This window comes from Kockovaella imperatae (assembly GCF_002102565.1).
Source record: "Kockovaella imperatae strain NRRL Y-17943 chromosome Unknown BD324scaffold_1, whole genome shotgun sequence".
In the NCBI taxonomy this organism is placed as follows: domain Eukaryota; kingdom Fungi; phylum Basidiomycota; class Tremellomycetes; order Tremellales; family Cuniculitremaceae; genus Kockovaella; species Kockovaella imperatae.
The window spans coordinates 1,088,800-1,104,328 of NW_019028941.1; the positions used below are offsets into that span (position 1 = coordinate 1,088,800).

Here is a 15,529-nt window from a genome sequence, read left to right on the forward strand (position 1 = left end):
GTTCAATTCTCTCCGATGTACCTGAACAACAATGGCTCTGGACCAATGAGAGGGCGGCTGCCGGCTACTACTTACTACTCAAACTCAACCCTCTTTTGGGCGTTGCGACGACAATAATGTTCGACAGGGAGAGAGAGAGAGAGAGGGAGACAGAGATCTACTATTACTGCCCAGAAGTGGCAAAAACACGGGAGGAGGACGGAGGGAGGGAGGCGTAAGTGGCGGCGTACGTGAGTGAGAAGAAAATTGCTGTCAGCCAAGGTGTATGAGGCGGGAATGTGTGGAGTATTGGCAGAGAGTGTGTGGGGGGGGAAGGGCGAGGCGGCGAGGGGGCGAGGGGGCGAGGGGGCGAGGGCGAGGAATATTCCATCCTTCCAAGAGTCCCTCCACCTTCTTTTGGTTCATATCAGCACACACACACAATCGATCTGAACACCCCCTTGTCCACACACACCTTACTCACCTTTGATTCGTCTACTCGCCTACTCGCATCCACCATCCACCAGATCTTTGGTGTCCCGTCGTTGGAATTCCGCCTTGCCGCTGGAAATTTTTGAGCCATTTTTATCATTATCCCCCTCAAACCTTACTTGGTAGATACTCTCACTCTCTCCCCATCGGCCGTTCAACTAGTACTATATAGCTCAGGTCGGAGAGAGAGACACAGGTCAGCTGGACTGGAAACCCATTACCAAAAAGATCGGCCACACAGTGAGTCACTGCCGAAAGCTCGGAGCGTCTGACTGGATTTTAGACCCCTGCCATGCATATCTTCCTCGCTCTGGCGGCGGTGATAGGCAGTCTAGGAGCGCAGGCGCAGTCGGTGGATAGCAATGGGTGCTTGAGGCTGCTTGGAAGTTCGGCCTGTCCAGGTTGTAAGTAGGGTATGGACCTACTCGGCTGACTCGCAGTCTCCTACGCCTACCTCAACCCATCTAACCTCTCCAACGCATTCCCATTCTTCTCTCAAGTCACCGATGTCGCTACGTTTGACACTTATGCGTTTGGCTACTTTTCGAACCCCGCTCAATTCCAGCAGACCAAGTTTGTGGAGGAATTAGGGTGCTCCAATGCGTCGAACGCTGTGATCCGATGGGAGAGAACAGTGTTGTGCAGTCAATGGGTGAACGAGAAGTGGAGTGCTCAGTGTTTGAGCCTCTACAGTAGGTGGATTCGCTGAACCCAAAAGCTGACTTTTAGATGGGACGAGCGCAGCAACATCTCAGAAGATGGTCTGTCAGGACACGTGCTTGCAATACTCTGCAAGCGAGGCGCAGATTGTCAATTCGTCATTCTGTCCTGGAACACCCACCATTACCGATGGGACGAATGGTAATCAAACGTATTGGCTACACAAGGACTTTGTCGACTGCACCAACTGGACCACTCTGGCGACAAACGATTCCCAGACCTGTGTCTCTGGAGAGGACAATGGGGAGAACAACTGTGGATATGGCTCCAGCACGAGTCAGCTGTGTGATTTCTGTTCGGGATCTAATCCGAGTGATTGTTGCTATAATGGTGGGTCTGGTCGTGGGAGCTTTGCTGACGCGTAGGCAACACGGATATATCGGTCTGTGGATTTGTACTGCCGTCGAGGACATCGAGTGTGGCGTCGTCAACGATGTCGTCAACGTCATCATCGACATCTACCTCATCATCGACGTCCACCTCGTCCTCTGTCTCTGGCGGTGACAATACCGATTTCGCCCATCATGGTCTGTCGGGAGGTCAGATCGCTGGTGTGGTGGTGGGTTCCGTTGTAGGGGGTCTTTTGGTGAGTCGCGGCGACATGCAAAGCTAAACTTCAGCTTCTCGCCCTGCTCGCATTCTTGTGTCTTCGCAAGCGACGTCAGAATCACCGCGACTCGGCGTCGTCCTTCGACAACGGCCGACTCGGACTCTTCCACAATGGACGATCTCATCCGCCCAATTCCTCAGAGAAGGGTCTGTTGGGAACCTCTCAATCGATGGCCGCTGCGAGCTCACCGACAATGGGCGGGAGTACATCTGCCATGGGGAAGCCTGGTGAAAGTATGATGTCGAGCTTGGCAGGCGGTGGTCCAGGCTTCGCATCAGCTGCTGCGCTCGGGGTCGGTGCTGGAGCAGGGGCCGCGACAGCTTCTGCAGCTCATTCATCATCAGGTATGCCTGGACCAGGGGAGAGGACCAGTGGGGTTGTGCTCCCGAGAGTCAAGGACGAGAATCAGAATGGAGACAAGTGGATAGAAACGGGTGCAGAGGTCAATGTGCTATGGCCGTGAGTCGTTGATCTGACGAGAGATTCTGACGACAACGATAGGTACGCCGCTTCATTGCCTGATGAGCTGGATCTGAGACCGGGCATGAAACTTCGGGTGCTGAGGCTGTACGACGATGCATGGGGGACAGCACAGGTCATTTCGACGACAGGGGATGGAGAAGGATCAGAAGTGGGCAAACAGGGTGCCTTCCCGATTGTAAGGGATACAGGGTTGTCTTGTGCTGACGGTCAGGTGTGCGTCTCGGAGGGGACTTCAATCGGTTCATCGTTCTCGCATGGGGGTACGAGTAGTTTGGGGTCCCACTAGGTTTTTATGCATGTATATATTTACGCCCTTCCATAACCTCCTGACCAGAACGCCGGCGGCAGCTCGCCCATGAAATCTCCCAATTGTCTCTCCACGACGATCATCTCCCCCTCTGCCAACCAATCTACTCCGCCTAGGCCCCTAAATCGGTCAAGGGAGATTTTGAAAAAGTTGGGATCGTCTGGCCCGGCAGACGACGACGAGACGGATTCCAACGCTTCTCTAGCTTCACGAGCACGTTTCTTGCGTAGCGATTCGTCATGTTTGCCCTGTCGGCTCAACGCTTCGAGGTCTATTCGAGCTGTGCATAGCCAATCGTGTGACCAGATGACGACTTTGGCTGCACGAGGAGTCGAGCGACACGGTTCGAATGAGATGCCTTGGGCAGGTGTGTATTGATCTCGGAGCGCGGCGTTGAGAATGTTCAATTGGCGGGTAGGCGAGAGGAATCGGTTCGTGTCGAGATTATAGAATGTCATTGCGCCGGAAGGAGAGGCGATGGCAAGGAGGGACGGGTGAGTCGGGCAAAAGGCCAGTGTGAGGGGGATAGAGGGGAGTGTAGGGAGGACAGCGGTCTGGCGCAAGGTGTCGAGGTTGAAAATGGATACGCGGGAGAGGAGATCTGCCACGGCGAGATATTGTCCATCATCACTGGTAGCGAGAGTCGTGATGGCGGGATCATTCGATGTGTCGGCATCACCTGATCGAATGACTCTGCCGCCGGAGATCGGATCATCTCGTTTGAAGCATTTAAGTACGCGCGCGGCATCAATATCGACAACGACAACTTGGGATGAGAGGCCTAGCACAAGGCGCTGAGAATCGGGAGTGAACAGAAGGGCGGAAGATCCAGTGCCAGTGGTTTCAAGTGACAAATGGGATAGCTCGGGCGAGTCGACGAGGTGCAGGGGCATGCGTTGAGGCTTTGCATCGAGGCTGAAGAGCTTTGTCTCGTACAGGTCGGACACGGCCACCCAGCGACCGTCGGGAGAGATTGCGGAAGCGATGAGACTCGTGCGCAGCTGTCGTCAGCAGATAGCGGTGGTGATGGTTACTCACCCTGAAATCCATCTCGAAGAGCTTTTCCCAGCCCAGCTCGTCCTCCAGTATTTTCCACACGCCAACCGATCGGTCCTTCCGGGCAAGCAGCAGGCGTGGGGCACGCGCCAAGCTGATGCGTCCGGTGCCTCGTCCGCCACCCATGTAGCTGAGCTTTCGAGCAAAAGACTCTTCAAAGATGGTCCGAGACATACCCTTGGCTTTCCCCAGGGGGTTGCGTCCAGTCTCGCCAGCGGGCGTGAGGGCAAGTGACATGTCCCAGCCGCCACTGGCGAGGATGGGGCAGAAAGGCGGAGAGACGTAGGGAGTGTACGGGGGAAACATGGCCAACGCACGAACGTCGTGTGAGTGGATCCGGCGATTCGCCACGAGACGCCAAGCATCGGTATGGACGAACTGACAGACTCGCTGATCTGGTCCAGAGGTAAAGACGCTTTTGCCGTCTGGTCCGACGACGAGACACATGGCATCGGCTTTGTGAGCTTTGAACGAGTTCTTTTGGGCGAGACTCGATCCGTCCCAAAAGGTCACAGAGCCGAGCGAGTCGGAAGTGACAATTGTGCCGTCGCTAAAGTCAGCGTGGTCCGAAGAAGAGAGCTCACGGTAGCGCAGCGACACCCCAGATGATTGTCTTGCGTCCTTTTTTAGCCTTTTCCACGACACTCCGGCCTCTGATCGTGACTCGGCCAGCTCCCCGTGGGATATCCCATTTGCGGAACGAGCTGTCAGAGTTGCCGGTGACAAGGTAGGTGTCTCGCCAGACCCATTCGGAATCCTCTTGAATGGGTTCAGGGGGACCCCAGGCGATAGACACGGTTCGCGTGGTTGATGGAAGGTACTCTGTGCGAAGGAGGTGGGGCGGGGGAGGGGAGAGGGTGTCGTCGAGTGAGATAAAGGTAAGGGTCGGCGCGGTGGTCGAGAGGCAGAGTAAGGTGTGGGTCGGGGATACAGAAAGTGACCAGATGGGAGGCGAGGGGATATGGTAGGATTGCTGGGGGTCAGCGCGGAGAGAGAGTAGATGGCTCACCAAGATGCGACCTGTTTGAAGACAGCGCTCGACCAGTTCGCTAGCTTCAGATCCCGCGGTGAACAATCTCAAGGCCTTCAGCTTCGGTACAGCGTATGACTTGAAGCTGGGTCGGATCGTCAGTGCCATGAGGGAGACCGTCGGGTGGGTAAGAGTCGGTGGGAGGACCTGTCGTCAGTGAAGCCTCAATGGAGAGCTCACCCTTTCGAGAACCCAATTGCCATTACCGCCTTCCTCCCTCATCCACTCCCAAATCTCCACATTACCGTTCTCCCTCGCCACTACCAGCAGACCTAATTCGTCAGGCGAAAAGGCGTCTTGTCGACCTTTGCCTTTGCCTACGAGGTCCGGGGCCGGCAAGGGAAGAGGAGCAAAGGAGATGCAGGTGATGGGGGAGGGAGTGTAGTCGAGAAATCGTGCTCGGTGTAGCTGCACCGGAGCGGCGGGTGGTATCGGTGACATATTGGGCAGCGATTTGAAACAGGCCAAATGGTGTCGAGGGAGCTGTCTGTACTTCCTTTGTGCAACGGACAGAGGGTCAGAGTGATCGTGGTCGTTGTTGTAGACATTCAGCGTCGCCCGCAGAAAGATTTCACCTTGAAACTTTTTCTTCGGATCCGAAACTAGAGATGCTCGAAATTCCCAATAGCTCTCGATCGACCAGCGAGAGGAGGAGTGTTGCTGTCCCGGTCTCACGCCAACATATTCTCGACGCTTACCTCGCTGAAAGGGCCAAGTTTGTCGCTCACATCAAGAAACGCGCTATCAAGTTTGAGCGAAAGAGCAGAGAGGATTACAACAGGGCTAAGTGGGGCAAGGAGAAGGCGACGATGAACAGGCTGGCCGTGTCAAGGGTAGCAGAGGTGAGGAGACTGATTATTGGCGACGCTGACATCCAGGCCTCTCGGTCCTTCGCCACCTCGTCCACCGCCCTCGTCGCCAAGAACAGGATCGTCATGAAGACAGAGACCCTGGCCGAGGTGAAGAAGCGTGAAAAGTTGCAGGGGAAGAAAACTCAGGCTCAGAAAGATGCCGAGTTGAGGAGGCGTTCAGCGAGAAAGGCAGAGAAGGATGCTTTGGCGGCGTCGATGCTGTCGACTGAGGAGGCCATTGCGGTACTACAGGTGGGTGATGGCACGCGGCGGGGCCGGGACTGACGAAGTAGGCGGTGGAAGCGGGTCAGCCAAACACCCTATTTGACCTGTCGTTAACCATTGGCTCCAAGGGGAGCATACCGAATCTTCGTGGAAGGGCGAATCTACCGTACGATATCAAGAAGACTGCCGATGTGATCTTGGTCTTTGCGGAGGATGACACCGAGTCGGCGCGATTGGCCAAAGAGGCTGGGGTACAGTATGTCGGTGGAGCAGATCTGTTTGAGGAGGTCGAAGAGGGCAAGATTAGGCCTACAAAAGTCTTGTCTACACCGAGCATGTTGCCCGCAGTGACGAGTCGGCTGGGTCGATTTCTCGGTCAACGGGGTCTGATGCCGACAGCGAGGCGAGGCGGTGTGGGTGAGGGATTAGAATTGGTCAAGAGGATACAGGAGGCGAGAGGAGCGACAGATTGGTTCACCAATGAAAAGGGGAGGTTGAGGATCAGTGAGTGGGAACCGACAGGGCTCATGGCTGACGACAGATTTCGGAAGGGTGAGAAGGAGGTTGTGAGGAATTTTGCTGATGACAGAATACATTGCCTCGCGAACACATCTTGGCGAATTTTAGAAGCCTCATCAGTTCAGTAAGGGACACTTTCCCAGTGGCCGGCGCAGGGGACAATGATGATGCGCTGGTATCGCGCATCAAGCGGAAGAAGCCGAAAAAGAGTGGGTTCAGGAGAGATAGGTATGGGGCTGATGTCTAGCGACGTGGTTTGAAGAGGTGCACATGACATCCTCGAATGGGCCGAGGATACGAGTGAGCGACGCGGATTCAGCGTAGGAGGCGAGCCAGCGAAGCGCCGCGAGCCGTCGACGAGAGCATGATGATACGATGCACGTCATGTTTGTGTGTCGTGCTCCTGACTCAGGTGTGCTACATGGAACGCTCTATCATCACTTAAGTTTCACGTCTCGAGAGACTCCCTCGACAAGTGTGTATGATACAGTGCATGCTCTATATACGATCATCGCCGGGATCACTCAAATATCATCCCCCAGCGATATCTGCACCTTTTCACCCGGCTGGAACGGCGGCAGACCCAGGTAAGGACAGCTCGAACACCTGAAAGCATCTCCAAGGTAGCAACTATTGCAACTGCTCGTCTTTTTAGCCTCTGCTCGTTTGTCAACTGGCCAGACCCCTTCCATCCCTTCGGTGGCCTTCTTGACATTTTCTGGGATATCATCGTCGCCTTCGAGGAAGAACGACTTTTGAGCCTCTCTGACGGCAGCGGCTGACCTGGCGTCCTCCTCTTCCTCCAGCTCCTTGAGTCCACATGTGCAGTCTTTACACGCTCGCCTGCGTTTGACGGGCTTCCCCGATGTATCAGGAATTGTGCATTCGGGACGCTGTTTGTCTTCCGGGGTGAGGAGGGATCGACCACCGTCAGGGAGGAGTGGCGAGTCAAGGGCCCAGAGAGCAGACTTTTTGGCCCTATCCGTTGGGTTACGCTTGAGTGTGCGTAAGGGAACGACGTGAGGTGACGGTGCGGTGAAGGAGAGAACAGAGGGGGTGGAAGGCAGGGGGTGGAAGGTGGACATGGCGGTGATTATGGCGGCTGGGTCATCGGAGGGACCAAGATGGACATGGACAGTGGTGGAAGGTGGAATCATGGAGAGTAAGGTCGAGGGAATCGGCTGAGGAATCACAAGGTGGAGGTCGAGCGGGGCAGGGGGCAGGGTTGTCGCTGCCAGTCAACAAAGAACAGCTATATGGCTTACCTCCATCGAGGACCCGATCCACCATTTCCCCTCTGACATTCTTGTGCGAGGTGAGTAGGGACTGGTACTCGTCCAACCTGGACATGGACCCGATGACTACGACGGACATGGTATGTGGATGTGATGATGTAGGAAGTGAGTGAGTGAGTAAGCAAAGGACGAATTCTTTGGGTTTCAAAATTTTGATTCCGCCAACGGCCTATCAGCCGGTCGTCATTCAATGACTCGACACTGTCACTATGGCCACCGTCGGGATTCCCCCTTCGCTACTGCTGCTGATCTTGGACGTACATCCCACGTCATGGTCGATCCTATCATCGGGATCACGCACCGCAAAGGAGCTAGAGGGTAGCGCCACGATCAGCCGGGCTCCGGTGCAGAGTCTAGGTCTGGCCGAGTTCCTCAACACGCTCATGATATGGCTCAATGCGCACCTTGCAGCGAGATGGGGCAACGAAGTGGTTGTATTTGCCGCCGGAGCAGGGACAGCGTAAGGGCATCAGGCGTGACGAAGCTTATTCCCCCAGACGCCAGGTATATCCGTCTGGGCTCGCTGGACCGTCGAATCTGAGGTCAAACGTCTATCAACCTTTCAATATGTTGGACTTGGAGCTGGAGCGGGCGCTGAAAAGTGTCGAGCAGGAGGAGCAGCACCTGAATGGTAAGGCTGAGGAGCGTTGGCTGTGCTGAGGTCAGATCCACCATCCATCGTATCGGCTCTGACTAAGGCGTTGTGCTTCATTAATCGCGTCATTCCGCAGGACAGTGCAGAGTCGGAAGTGGCGAACACGCCTGATCGGCTGCAGCCTCGGATCATGATCATCAACGCGACGCCATCGCCCACGGGGGAAGGGGAAGATGGCGGATCGCAGCGGGGAGGTTATGTGGGGATGATGAATTGCGTCTTTGCGGCGCAAAAGGGGGTGGGCGCGCGCATGGTTATGATCAGGCTGATGCGTATAGAAAGTTCCTATAGATGTGTTGACCCTGCCACCGGAGGGCGGCGCTCCGATCTTTCTTCAACAGGCAGCTCATCTCACCGAAGGCATCTATTGGCGATGGAATGGGCGGGTGGGGTTACTGCAGTATCTACATGTAAGTGTGGGGTAGGTCATGCCTCTGACCGTAGACCATCTTTCTCGCCCCACCTGCATTACGGCGCAAGCCATTCGCAGTACTCCCGCAGGACGCCGTGGACTTTCGGGCGGTCTGTTTCTGTCACCATGATGTTGTCGATGTGGGATTCGTCTGCAGTGTCTGTCTGAGCAGTGGGTGCGTTAAGGCAAACGGAGCTGACATTCAGTCTATTGCAAGCCGTTGCCAGTGTGCCAGATGTGCAAGTGGGTCAAGCATTGGGGCCGGGGCTGACGACAGGACGAAATTCCCCTTCAAATCCTTATCCCTACTAAAAGCCTTAGCCGCAGATATCCAACCGATCCCCATCCCGAAGACGATAACGCGCGCAACGTGACTAGGATGCATCATCATGAGAGGAGCGATGTCACGACCATTAAGAAGGCCGTCGTGGCCGTAGCGATCCGCACATTGTGCAATCCGCACCATTTGTTGAGCAGCAAGTTGAGATTTTCCATGCCTACCTTGTCCATATCTAGATTCTTGGCCGCCCGCATGGCGATGAGCTTAGCGTTGGTTGGAGCGATCGCGAGGAGCTAGGTGTCAGCGGAGGAGGAGGATTTTTGACTCACTGTGAATGGAACATGGACAATTTGCATGGCGGCCGCGACAAAGAGCCAGGTCTTGGACGAGTTACCCCGCGATCCGACTCTGCGCCTCGCGGCGAGAGCGATGATCAAGGCGGTGGCTGCGCCTGCAAAGGGAGGGATAGTCTTTGCGCCGAGGTTGAAAGCAGTGTGCCAGACCGCCAGTCGGCTCGAGGGCATCAGGGTAGGACCAGGATTGGAGCCGGCGGCGGCGAGAGGGCCATTGAAGATTGGATTGATGAGAAGGCGGTACGAGAGCGTGAGGCCTGGGGTGGGGGTGGGGGGGCGAGTGAGCGAACGAAACGAGCATCATGTCAGCATCGTGGCGAGCCATTGGTCTCAACATACCCGCTGTGAGACCACTCGCTGAGACAGCACCAGCTTTGAGCCAGAAATCAGTGTCGAACATTGTGTAAAAGTTGGGATGTTAACAAGAGAGTGAGTTGGAGTGGGAAATCGAGCGGAACGCTTTTCATTTGCTTTTGCGGAGATCGGTTCCAACGGAAGTTGTCTCATGTATAAATGGTGCCCACGTTGCATGACCGAGTTGCATGGACGGAGTGTCGGCGATTGCATCACTCTCATAGCATGCATCTACATCATCTTATATATCAAGCCCAGCTGCCCTGGGGTCTGCACGAGCATCGTACGCCACTCTCTGAGCTCGTCTACGGTGCGTGCAACTGGGTCCGACGCAATGGCGGGGGGGAGTTTGTCCGCTGAGCGCTGCGGCCCTACTTCACGTCGCGATGTAAGGAGTGACGAGAGAGCTATGAAAGTGCCCGTGCGACCGACTCCGGCGGAGCTGGCGTCAGCTGCGATTCAGCAGAGCTCACCAATGGACCCAGACTTCACAATTGGCCTCTTGTTGCTTTGCGTGCACATCCATGACCAGTTGCCTCAGCTCGGATGTGTTTTTTGGGACGCCGTGATCGCTCCAGCCTTTGAAGTGGTAGTGATAGAGGACCATGTCTTCGAGTTTCAGTTCGGACAGGGATGTGCCCGCAGATGGGAGCCAGGTGGTATTGACGTGGTGAAGGATGATGGAATCGCGGTTGTGGGTGAATGTGAGGCGACCGTGAGGGTCCCTGAGGTCAGCCTGAATAGATACCTTGCTCACGGGAGGTATGGGTCCGCTTTGCGCATTCCGTTCTCTTCCCATCCCGTCAACTGGACAATGACGGCGGAGTGTGAGGGAGGTTTGTTGATCAAGGGGTGAGCTGAAGCCGTAGAGTGGAGAATGTTGTGAAAGAAGGTGTAGAAGTTACTCGGGAGGGGTGCCTGGGATGAACGACGGTCTTGAATGAGGGCTCACCTGCGCGGCGACCCACCACCGCCCATGAGAATCAGCGACGACATTGGCATTGACCCCGGGTACTGCAGTCCGGTCGTACGCGCGTATGTCCGTGTATCGGTTAATATCAAGTTTAGAGGATTCGCGGACGCTGTAGGGCGTGAGCAACGTCTCATCGATGAGGCTCTGGACGGATTGAGAACGACGGTGGTCTTCTCTCTTAGCCAAGGTTGGCCAGACTTGGACTTCGGGCATGGTCAAGTGGGACAAGCATTTTTCGGCAATTCGATCTTGAAATTTCTGAATGCCCATTGTCGTCGATCTTGACCATCGACGAGTATGTGGGGACCAAGTGTAATGGGGCCGAGCAGAGCGCTCAGCAGGTCCGTTCGCCCATTGTTTGCCCGCCCGCTGCTCCGCCGCCCACTACTCACCCGCTCCGCCTCCCGCCCAGCCTTCTTCCACCCATCGACACACTTTGAAACCACCTTTTTCACCCATTCCAGATCGTTGTCGACGCTCCCCCCCGCCCGAGCTGTGCCACGCTCTCTCCCCAAGTGGCTCTTTGGCTGCTCGGCCCTAGTCTTTGGCATCCTCGTCGTTGGCGGACTGACCCGTCTGACAGAGTCTGGCCTCAGTATAGTCGAATGGCAGCCGATCACGGGGATATTGCCCCCCTTGACGCAGGCAGAATGGGATGAGGAGTGGGAAAAGTACAGAGTGTCCCCGGAGGGCGTCTTGTGAGTCCATTAAGTGCGTTGCTTACGCCAGGACCAACTCGAGGATTGAAATGGACGAGTTTAAGAAGATCTTTTACATGGAATGGGCGCATCGCATCGCTGGCAGGGTTCTTGGTGTAGGGTGAGAGGCGCACATTTGGGTTTGGCTGATGATAGATTCGTCGTGCCCATGGTGTACTACATGGCCAGATATCGTCTACCACGGAAGCTACAAGGGAAGCTGCTGCTCTTGGGTCTAGGTATAGGCTTTCAGGGTGCTCTTGGCTGGTACATGGTCAAATCGGGTCTGGATCAAGAGATTATCGACAATCGGGGTGTCCCGAGAGTGTCGCAGTATCGACTCGCGGCTCATCTCAGCGCCGCCTTGGCGCTTTATGTCGGGATGTTGCACACCGCGCTGTCACTCAGGCAGCACGTGCCCAACGTGGCACTCGCACAGCCCGACGTGAGACGATTCGCTCGGGTCGCCAGAGTGGCAGGGGCCATGGTGTTTCTCACGGCAGTCTCTGGAGCGTTTGTGGCGGGTCTGGACGCAGGACTGGTCTACAACGAGTTTCCAACGATGGGTGGTCGGCTGGTCCCTCCAACCGACGAATTGCTAGATCAGCGATATGCTCGACGGCCGGATGGGAGGGATAATTGGTGGCGGAATATGCTGGAGAATCCGGTCACTGCCCAATTTGATCATCGCTTATTTGTGGGTGGACAGGCAAGTATTAGACTGACTTTAGGCCACGACAACATTCACAGTGCTGCTGTCACTGCCTCTGCTCCCGAGAGTCATAATGACTGCGTCGAGTCGGCAGCTCTTGCCGAGGTCCACAATGCTGCTCGCTCGTTCTACTGCGGCAGCAGCGATCGCTCAGGTGACGTTGGGCATCACTACGTTGCTGTACCTGGTCCCCGTACCTTTGGCTGCGGCGCATCAGGCGGGCAGTGTTGTGCTGTTGACGTTGATCACCGGTTTGGTCACGTCCTTGAGAAGACCTGGGCAGGTCATGCGCGTAGTCAAGAGTTTATAGTGTAGCCACAGCAAGTAGAATTATTCTCCCCTCGAATTGAATTTTACTCCCGTTATTATTTCCAACTTTCGACCGTCCATCCTTTCAGCACCAAATAACTCATGACTTGCTCCATCGTCTCTTGTTATCGTCCATACGTGTCCTGCGAGGTCCAGACCAGCTGTGCTGCATGCTACAAGCGTCCTAGACTCCCCCTATCGCCTCTGCGACACCGTTCGAGCTGAGTAGCCCCGGCACGCGGCGTTGAACGATGCCAAGCCAGCGTTGATCGAACCGTTCTACGCGAGTAAACAAGTCTCTTCGAACTTCGTGACCTTGAGCTCTGTTGTCTAACTTGACATCACTCTAACCTTTCTTACTTGTTAAACTTTGCTGCACAGCCGCCAGGCTTCCGTCATCTGTCACGCTCGTCCATTCCCGCTACCATCCCCTCTCACTGATTCCTTCGTCATATCGTCTCCGTCAAACGCTTGCGCCCCGGTCTCTCAACCCTTTCCTACCTGGTCGCACTCGTAAACAATGGCTCTGAAATCACGTCAAGCCGCTGAGGCGCCCCAAAGTAAGCGGACACAACCTGCTCGGCCTGGGACGTCCAAAAGTTCAAAGACGGCACCTTCGAAGGCTGCCGGTTCCAAGGCCAAGGGCGATGCAATTCAATATTTCTCCAATGAGGAATTGGGTCCGTATGGTCTTCTCTGGGAGCAGGATATTGCGACGGCGCTTGCCAGGAAACAGCCAGGGGATCCGATACATGACGATCAAAAGGTCATTGATTGGCTTCAGAAGACAGGAAAATGCAGAATCCAACCCCCAAATCATGCCTTCGATCGAATATTCCCAACATACGCAGCGAAGTTTGGTTTCAGACGGTATGTCCCGAACTCGAACAGTCAAATCTCTCAGGGTTACCGTGGTCCACAATGCAAAATTACCCAAGTCACGCACGACGGTAACAAAATCAGCGAACGCTTGGCGGGTTGTCATAAAATTCGGTCGTATCCTGCTTTTTTGTATACCCAGTGAGTCATTCGCACTGCATTCAACTTCACATACTCTATTCGAAGCTTCGATCCCGGTTCGGGACAGTCTCGGGTCTCATTCGAACGAGGAGATTTGCTGATTCTTCATCTAGTCCTGATGTCCAATGTCTGAGCTGTAAAAATAAGAACCTGCAATGCCAGATCTTGGCGGTACGAGCCGGAGAAGGTCATCTTGGACAATGGAAACTCGATCTGTGAAGCAGTGTGTCATTTCGCCTGCTGGCAGTGTTATACCAGCACTTCTTCGACCTGCTCATTGAATTCGGCGCCCGTTCGAGTGTCTATTGATGAAAGTGAGTCGATCTCGGACAACATGGATGGCTGCTTCGTTCGAAGGGTCCATTCTGTCCCACCATCCGAAGGAGAAGACGAGCTGGATGACGATGATCAATTGGATCTGGAGCAAGCAAGTCCAAGTCTCGAAGCGCCACAAGCTGCTCTTTCAAGCCCTTCTACCGTTCGCACGAAAAGGCCATCTTCCGCCCCTCATTCGGATCCTCAACCTGTGAAGGCTCCACGAACGTCAAACGAGTCGGCACCCAATCGTCGAATGAGAGGGGACGAACGACTCAGCATGCTCGGTACGACTTCGACAGCACGGGTAGATGTCGATTTCCCAATGTTTGACAATCTTGTCTCCACCAAAGCCTCCGAATCTCCTCAAGACCCCCCCACACCTTCACCCCTCCCCGCATCCGCTCACAATCTCCAAAAGTCTCCTCCACTGGATTCGTCTAGTAGATCTGCTTCGAATGACGTTCGGCCTGCTAAGACTGGTGACCGCGCTAGAGCCTTTCTGGAACAGATGAAGAAACGCAGCTCCTCGCCTCAATCCTTCCAGCCCTCGAATCCTCAAAGTGTCGTGATACCTCCCAGCAATCAGTCTGCTCCCGCTCCTACTCCGTTCGCATCCAAATCCGGCCTCCATGTTATTAATCCCGCCAAAGCCATGTTCAAGCCTGGATTGACCGAACCATCTCGATTGGCAGAACACAAAGACGCCCAAACCGCAGCAATTCCTCCAGAACCAACTTCGATTCCGTTGATCAAGGATCACGTCACCAAATGGACAGAGCTGAACAAGGAGAGGAAAGAAAGCGTTGTGACACTCAAAGCACAGTTACAAGCGTTCAGTGCCAAAGTGGAACAACACTCGTCTGGCCTGATTGCAGCTGGCGATCAGCAGCTCGCACTGTTCGAGGATGTTTTGGGGGCCATCGAACCGCTGGCAAAGGAGAACAGCAACCTTGTTGCCCGTTCGAAGGAGCTAGAGGGGCAGATATCTGGGTTTGAGTCTAGACTTGTGGCATACGCGGACAAAGATGCTGAGAGGCAGAAGGAACTGGAGATGGTGGAGAAGAGTCTGGTCGAGGTCAAACAGCAGTTGGAACAGTGTCAGGGACAACGCGACGCAGCGGAAAATCGTCATATCAACGCCGTTCGAGAGCGTCAAGCTGCTGTCAAACAGCGCGACAAGGCGTTCGAGAGTGTACGACAAGCAGATTTGAAAACCTCTGCAGCCGAATGCATCTCTTCTGAGGCTGCAGCAGCGGTAGAAGATGCTCTCGCCAGAGCTACGGAGTCTGAAAGGCTGCAAGCCGAGGTAGACAACGAGCTGAAGGTCATTCGAGCCCTTTCAGATGCTCAGTCGGCTGAGATCACTTCCCTCAAGCGGCAGGCTCAACAACTGCAGGGCGGCCTGCCACCTCCTCCATTGCCACCGACCATCATCCAAGCTGGCTCACCTTCAGCTCTCAAACCGCTTCCCCCTATTCTCAAGCCGATCACTCAAGAGGAGAACAAGAAGCCAGGGCGAGCCAAATCAATTCCCCTGTAAGGTGACGCGCTATGTATGTACCCTATTGTATAATGTTTTGGATTGTTGTGAGCTGGTCTGAACATATGCACATCATTCACGATAAAAAATGCATACAAAGGGACTTGGGATATATATTAGTCTCATTCGAAGGTGTATTGGTATATGTTTGAACGAGCATTCAGCCGATTCGTACGCACTCGAACGAGGATCCTTGACACTTATTCCCATTCGAAATGTCCAGTCAAGCTTTCCATCTCATGTTCAGTCGTCTCATGTCATGCATGAGCGTTCGGACGATACCAATTCATCTCTTCTACTGGCTATTTGAATGGCCCTGCCGATTTCCGCCCTCCTTA

General features: G+C 54.8%; 9 protein-coding genes across 9 annotated transcripts; 5 read left to right on the forward strand and 4 right to left on the reverse strand.

Moving 5' to 3' along the window:
• Window positions 1-357: 357 nt before the first annotated feature.
• On the forward strand, window positions 358-2,560 carry BD324DRAFT_678328 (hypothetical protein; the record flags this gene model as incomplete). Its single annotated transcript, XM_022018985.1, has 8 exons — window positions 358-711; window positions 755-875; window positions 912-1,163; window positions 1,201-1,521; window positions 1,557-1,777; window positions 1,812-2,260; window positions 2,303-2,459; window positions 2,496-2,560. Coding segments are annotated over exons 2-8 (1,575 nt in total), but the record flags the coding sequence as incomplete, so codon positions are not given.
• BD324DRAFT_678329 (quinon protein alcohol dehydrogenase-like superfamily) lies at window positions 2,561-5,231 on the reverse strand. The gene is made up of 5 exons (XM_022018986.1): window positions 4,858-5,231; window positions 4,657-4,824; window positions 4,232-4,620; window positions 3,630-4,197; window positions 2,561-3,592 (listed from the first exon to the last, which is right to left on the reverse strand). The coding sequence occupies exons 1-5, from the start codon at window positions 5,116-5,118 to the stop codon at window positions 2,591-2,593; spliced, it is 2,388 nt and encodes a 795-aa protein (XP_021874595.1). The 5' UTR covers window positions 5,119-5,231; the 3' UTR covers window positions 2,561-2,590.
• Window positions 5,232-5,285: 54 nt separating this feature from the next.
• Window positions 5,286-6,596, forward strand: BD324DRAFT_647821 (ribosomal protein L1-like protein; the record flags this gene model as incomplete). Its single annotated transcript, XM_022017725.1, has 6 exons — window positions 5,286-5,519; window positions 5,556-5,780; window positions 5,822-6,257; window positions 6,295-6,305; window positions 6,343-6,481; window positions 6,520-6,596. The coding sequence occupies 6 exons, from the start codon at window positions 5,286-5,288 to the stop codon at window positions 6,594-6,596; spliced, it is 1,122 nt and encodes a 373-aa protein (XP_021874596.1).
• Window positions 6,516-7,682, reverse strand: BD324DRAFT_28040 (cytokine-induced anti-apoptosis inhibitor 1, Fe-S biogenesis-domain-containing protein). Its single transcript, XM_022012366.1, has 2 exons — window positions 7,538-7,682; window positions 6,516-7,503 (listed from the first exon to the last, which is right to left on the reverse strand). Exons 1-2 carry the CDS (start codon window positions 7,644-7,646, stop codon window positions 6,797-6,799), a joined length of 816 nt encoding a protein of 271 aa, XP_021874597.1. The 5' UTR covers window positions 7,647-7,682; the 3' UTR covers window positions 6,516-6,796.
• A 94-nt stretch (window positions 7,683-7,776) lies between these two features.
• BD324DRAFT_612552 (TFIIH subunit Tfb4/p34) lies at window positions 7,777-9,040 on the forward strand (the record flags this gene model as incomplete). Its single annotated transcript, XM_022014403.1, has 4 exons — window positions 7,777-8,027; window positions 8,065-8,198; window positions 8,234-8,460; window positions 8,501-9,040. 4 exons carry the CDS (start codon window positions 7,777-7,779, stop codon window positions 8,645-8,647), a joined length of 759 nt encoding a protein of 252 aa, XP_021874598.1. The 3' UTR covers window positions 8,648-9,040.
• BD324DRAFT_27909 (hypothetical protein) lies at window positions 8,847-9,640 on the reverse strand. Its single transcript, XM_022012363.1, has 2 exons — window positions 9,244-9,640; window positions 8,847-9,207 (listed from the first exon to the last, which is right to left on the reverse strand). The coding sequence occupies exons 1-2, from the start codon at window positions 9,436-9,438 to the stop codon at window positions 9,022-9,024; spliced, it is 381 nt and encodes a 126-aa protein (XP_021874599.1). The 5' UTR covers window positions 9,439-9,640; the 3' UTR covers window positions 8,847-9,021.
• Window positions 9,641-9,832: 192 nt separating this feature from the next.
• Window positions 9,833-10,872, reverse strand: BD324DRAFT_678333 (protein-tyrosine phosphatase-like protein). The gene is made up of 4 exons (XM_022018987.1): window positions 10,574-10,872; window positions 10,379-10,539; window positions 10,095-10,346; window positions 9,833-10,063 (listed from the first exon to the last, which is right to left on the reverse strand). Exons 1-4 carry the CDS (start codon window positions 10,862-10,864, stop codon window positions 9,853-9,855), a joined length of 915 nt encoding a protein of 304 aa, XP_021874600.1. The 5' UTR covers window positions 10,865-10,872; the 3' UTR covers window positions 9,833-9,852.
• A 1-nt stretch (window position 10,873) lies between these two features.
• On the forward strand, window positions 10,874-12,401 carry BD324DRAFT_612560 (cytochrome oxidase assembly protein-domain-containing protein). The gene is made up of 4 exons (XM_022014404.1): window positions 10,874-11,292; window positions 11,324-11,413; window positions 11,449-11,989; window positions 12,024-12,401. The coding sequence occupies exons 1-4, from the start codon at window positions 10,892-10,894 to the stop codon at window positions 12,312-12,314; spliced, it is 1,323 nt and encodes a 440-aa protein (XP_021874601.1). The 5' UTR covers window positions 10,874-10,891; the 3' UTR covers window positions 12,315-12,401.
• A 432-nt stretch (window positions 12,402-12,833) lies between these two features.
• On the forward strand, window positions 12,834-15,191 carry BD324DRAFT_606658 (hypothetical protein; the record flags this gene model as incomplete). Its single annotated transcript, XM_022014023.1, has 2 exons — window positions 12,834-13,333; window positions 13,496-15,191. 2 exons carry the CDS (start codon window positions 12,834-12,836, stop codon window positions 15,189-15,191), a joined length of 2,196 nt encoding a protein of 731 aa, XP_021874602.1.
• Window positions 15,192-15,529: the final 338 nt, after the last annotated feature.

What these genes read in the sequence shown, in the direction of transcription:
- BD324DRAFT_27909 (XM_022012363.1), bottom strand. Translation starts at nt 9,438, where the DNA reads ATGCCCTCGAGCCGACTGGCGGTCTGGCACACTGCTTTCAACCTCGGC. An exon ending in TTGTCCATGTTCCATTCACA is followed by an intron (nt 9,208 to 9,243) that starts GTGAGTCAAAAA and finishes GCTGACACCTAG; the next exon opens with CTCCTCGCGATCGCTCCAAC.
- BD324DRAFT_612560 (XM_022014404.1), top strand. Translation starts at nt 10,892, where the DNA reads ATGTGGGGACCAAGTGTAATGGGGCCGAGCAGAGCGCTCAGCAGGTCC. An exon ending in GGCAGGGTTCTTGGTGTAGG is followed by an intron (nt 11,414 to 11,448) that starts GTGAGAGGCGCA and finishes GGCTGATGATAG; the next exon opens with ATTCGTCGTGCCCATGGTGT. An exon ending in AATTTGATCATCGCTTATTT is followed by an intron (nt 11,990 to 12,023) that starts GTGGGTGGACAG and finishes GACTGACTTTAG; the next exon opens with GCCACGACAACATTCACAGT.
- BD324DRAFT_28040 (XM_022012366.1), bottom strand. Translation starts at nt 7,646, where the DNA reads ATGTCCGTCGTAGTCATCGGGTCCATGTCCAGGTTGGACGAGTACCAG. An exon ending in GGATCGGGTCCTCGATGGAG is followed by an intron (nt 7,504 to 7,537) that starts GTAAGCCATATA and finishes GTTGACTGGCAG; the next exon opens with CGACAACCCTGCCCCCTGCC.
- BD324DRAFT_678333 (XM_022018987.1), bottom strand. Translation starts at nt 10,864, where the DNA reads ATGGGCATTCAGAAATTTCAAGATCGAATTGCCGAAAAATGCTTGTCC. An exon ending in GGTGGTGGGTCGCCGCGCAG is followed by an intron (nt 10,540 to 10,573) that starts GTGAGCCCTCAT and finishes CGTTCATCCCAG; the next exon opens with GCACCCCTCCCGAGTAACTT. An exon ending in TGTGAAGTCTGGGTCCATTG is followed by an intron (nt 10,064 to 10,094) that starts GTGAGCTCTGCT and finishes AGCTGACGCCAG; the next exon opens with CTCCGCCGGAGTCGGTCGCA.
- BD324DRAFT_678329 (XM_022018986.1), bottom strand. Translation starts at nt 5,118, where the DNA reads ATGTCACCGATACCACCCGCCGCTCCGGTGCAGCTACACCGAGCACGA. An exon ending in TGGGGTGTCGCTGCGCTACC is followed by an intron (nt 4,198 to 4,231) that starts GTGAGCTCTCTT and finishes CGCTGACTTTAG; the next exon opens with CGACGGCACAATTGTCACTT. An exon ending in TCTTCGAGATGGATTTCAGG is followed by an intron (nt 3,593 to 3,629) that starts GTGAGTAACCAT and finishes TGCTGACGACAG; the next exon opens with CTGCGCACGAGTCTCATCGC.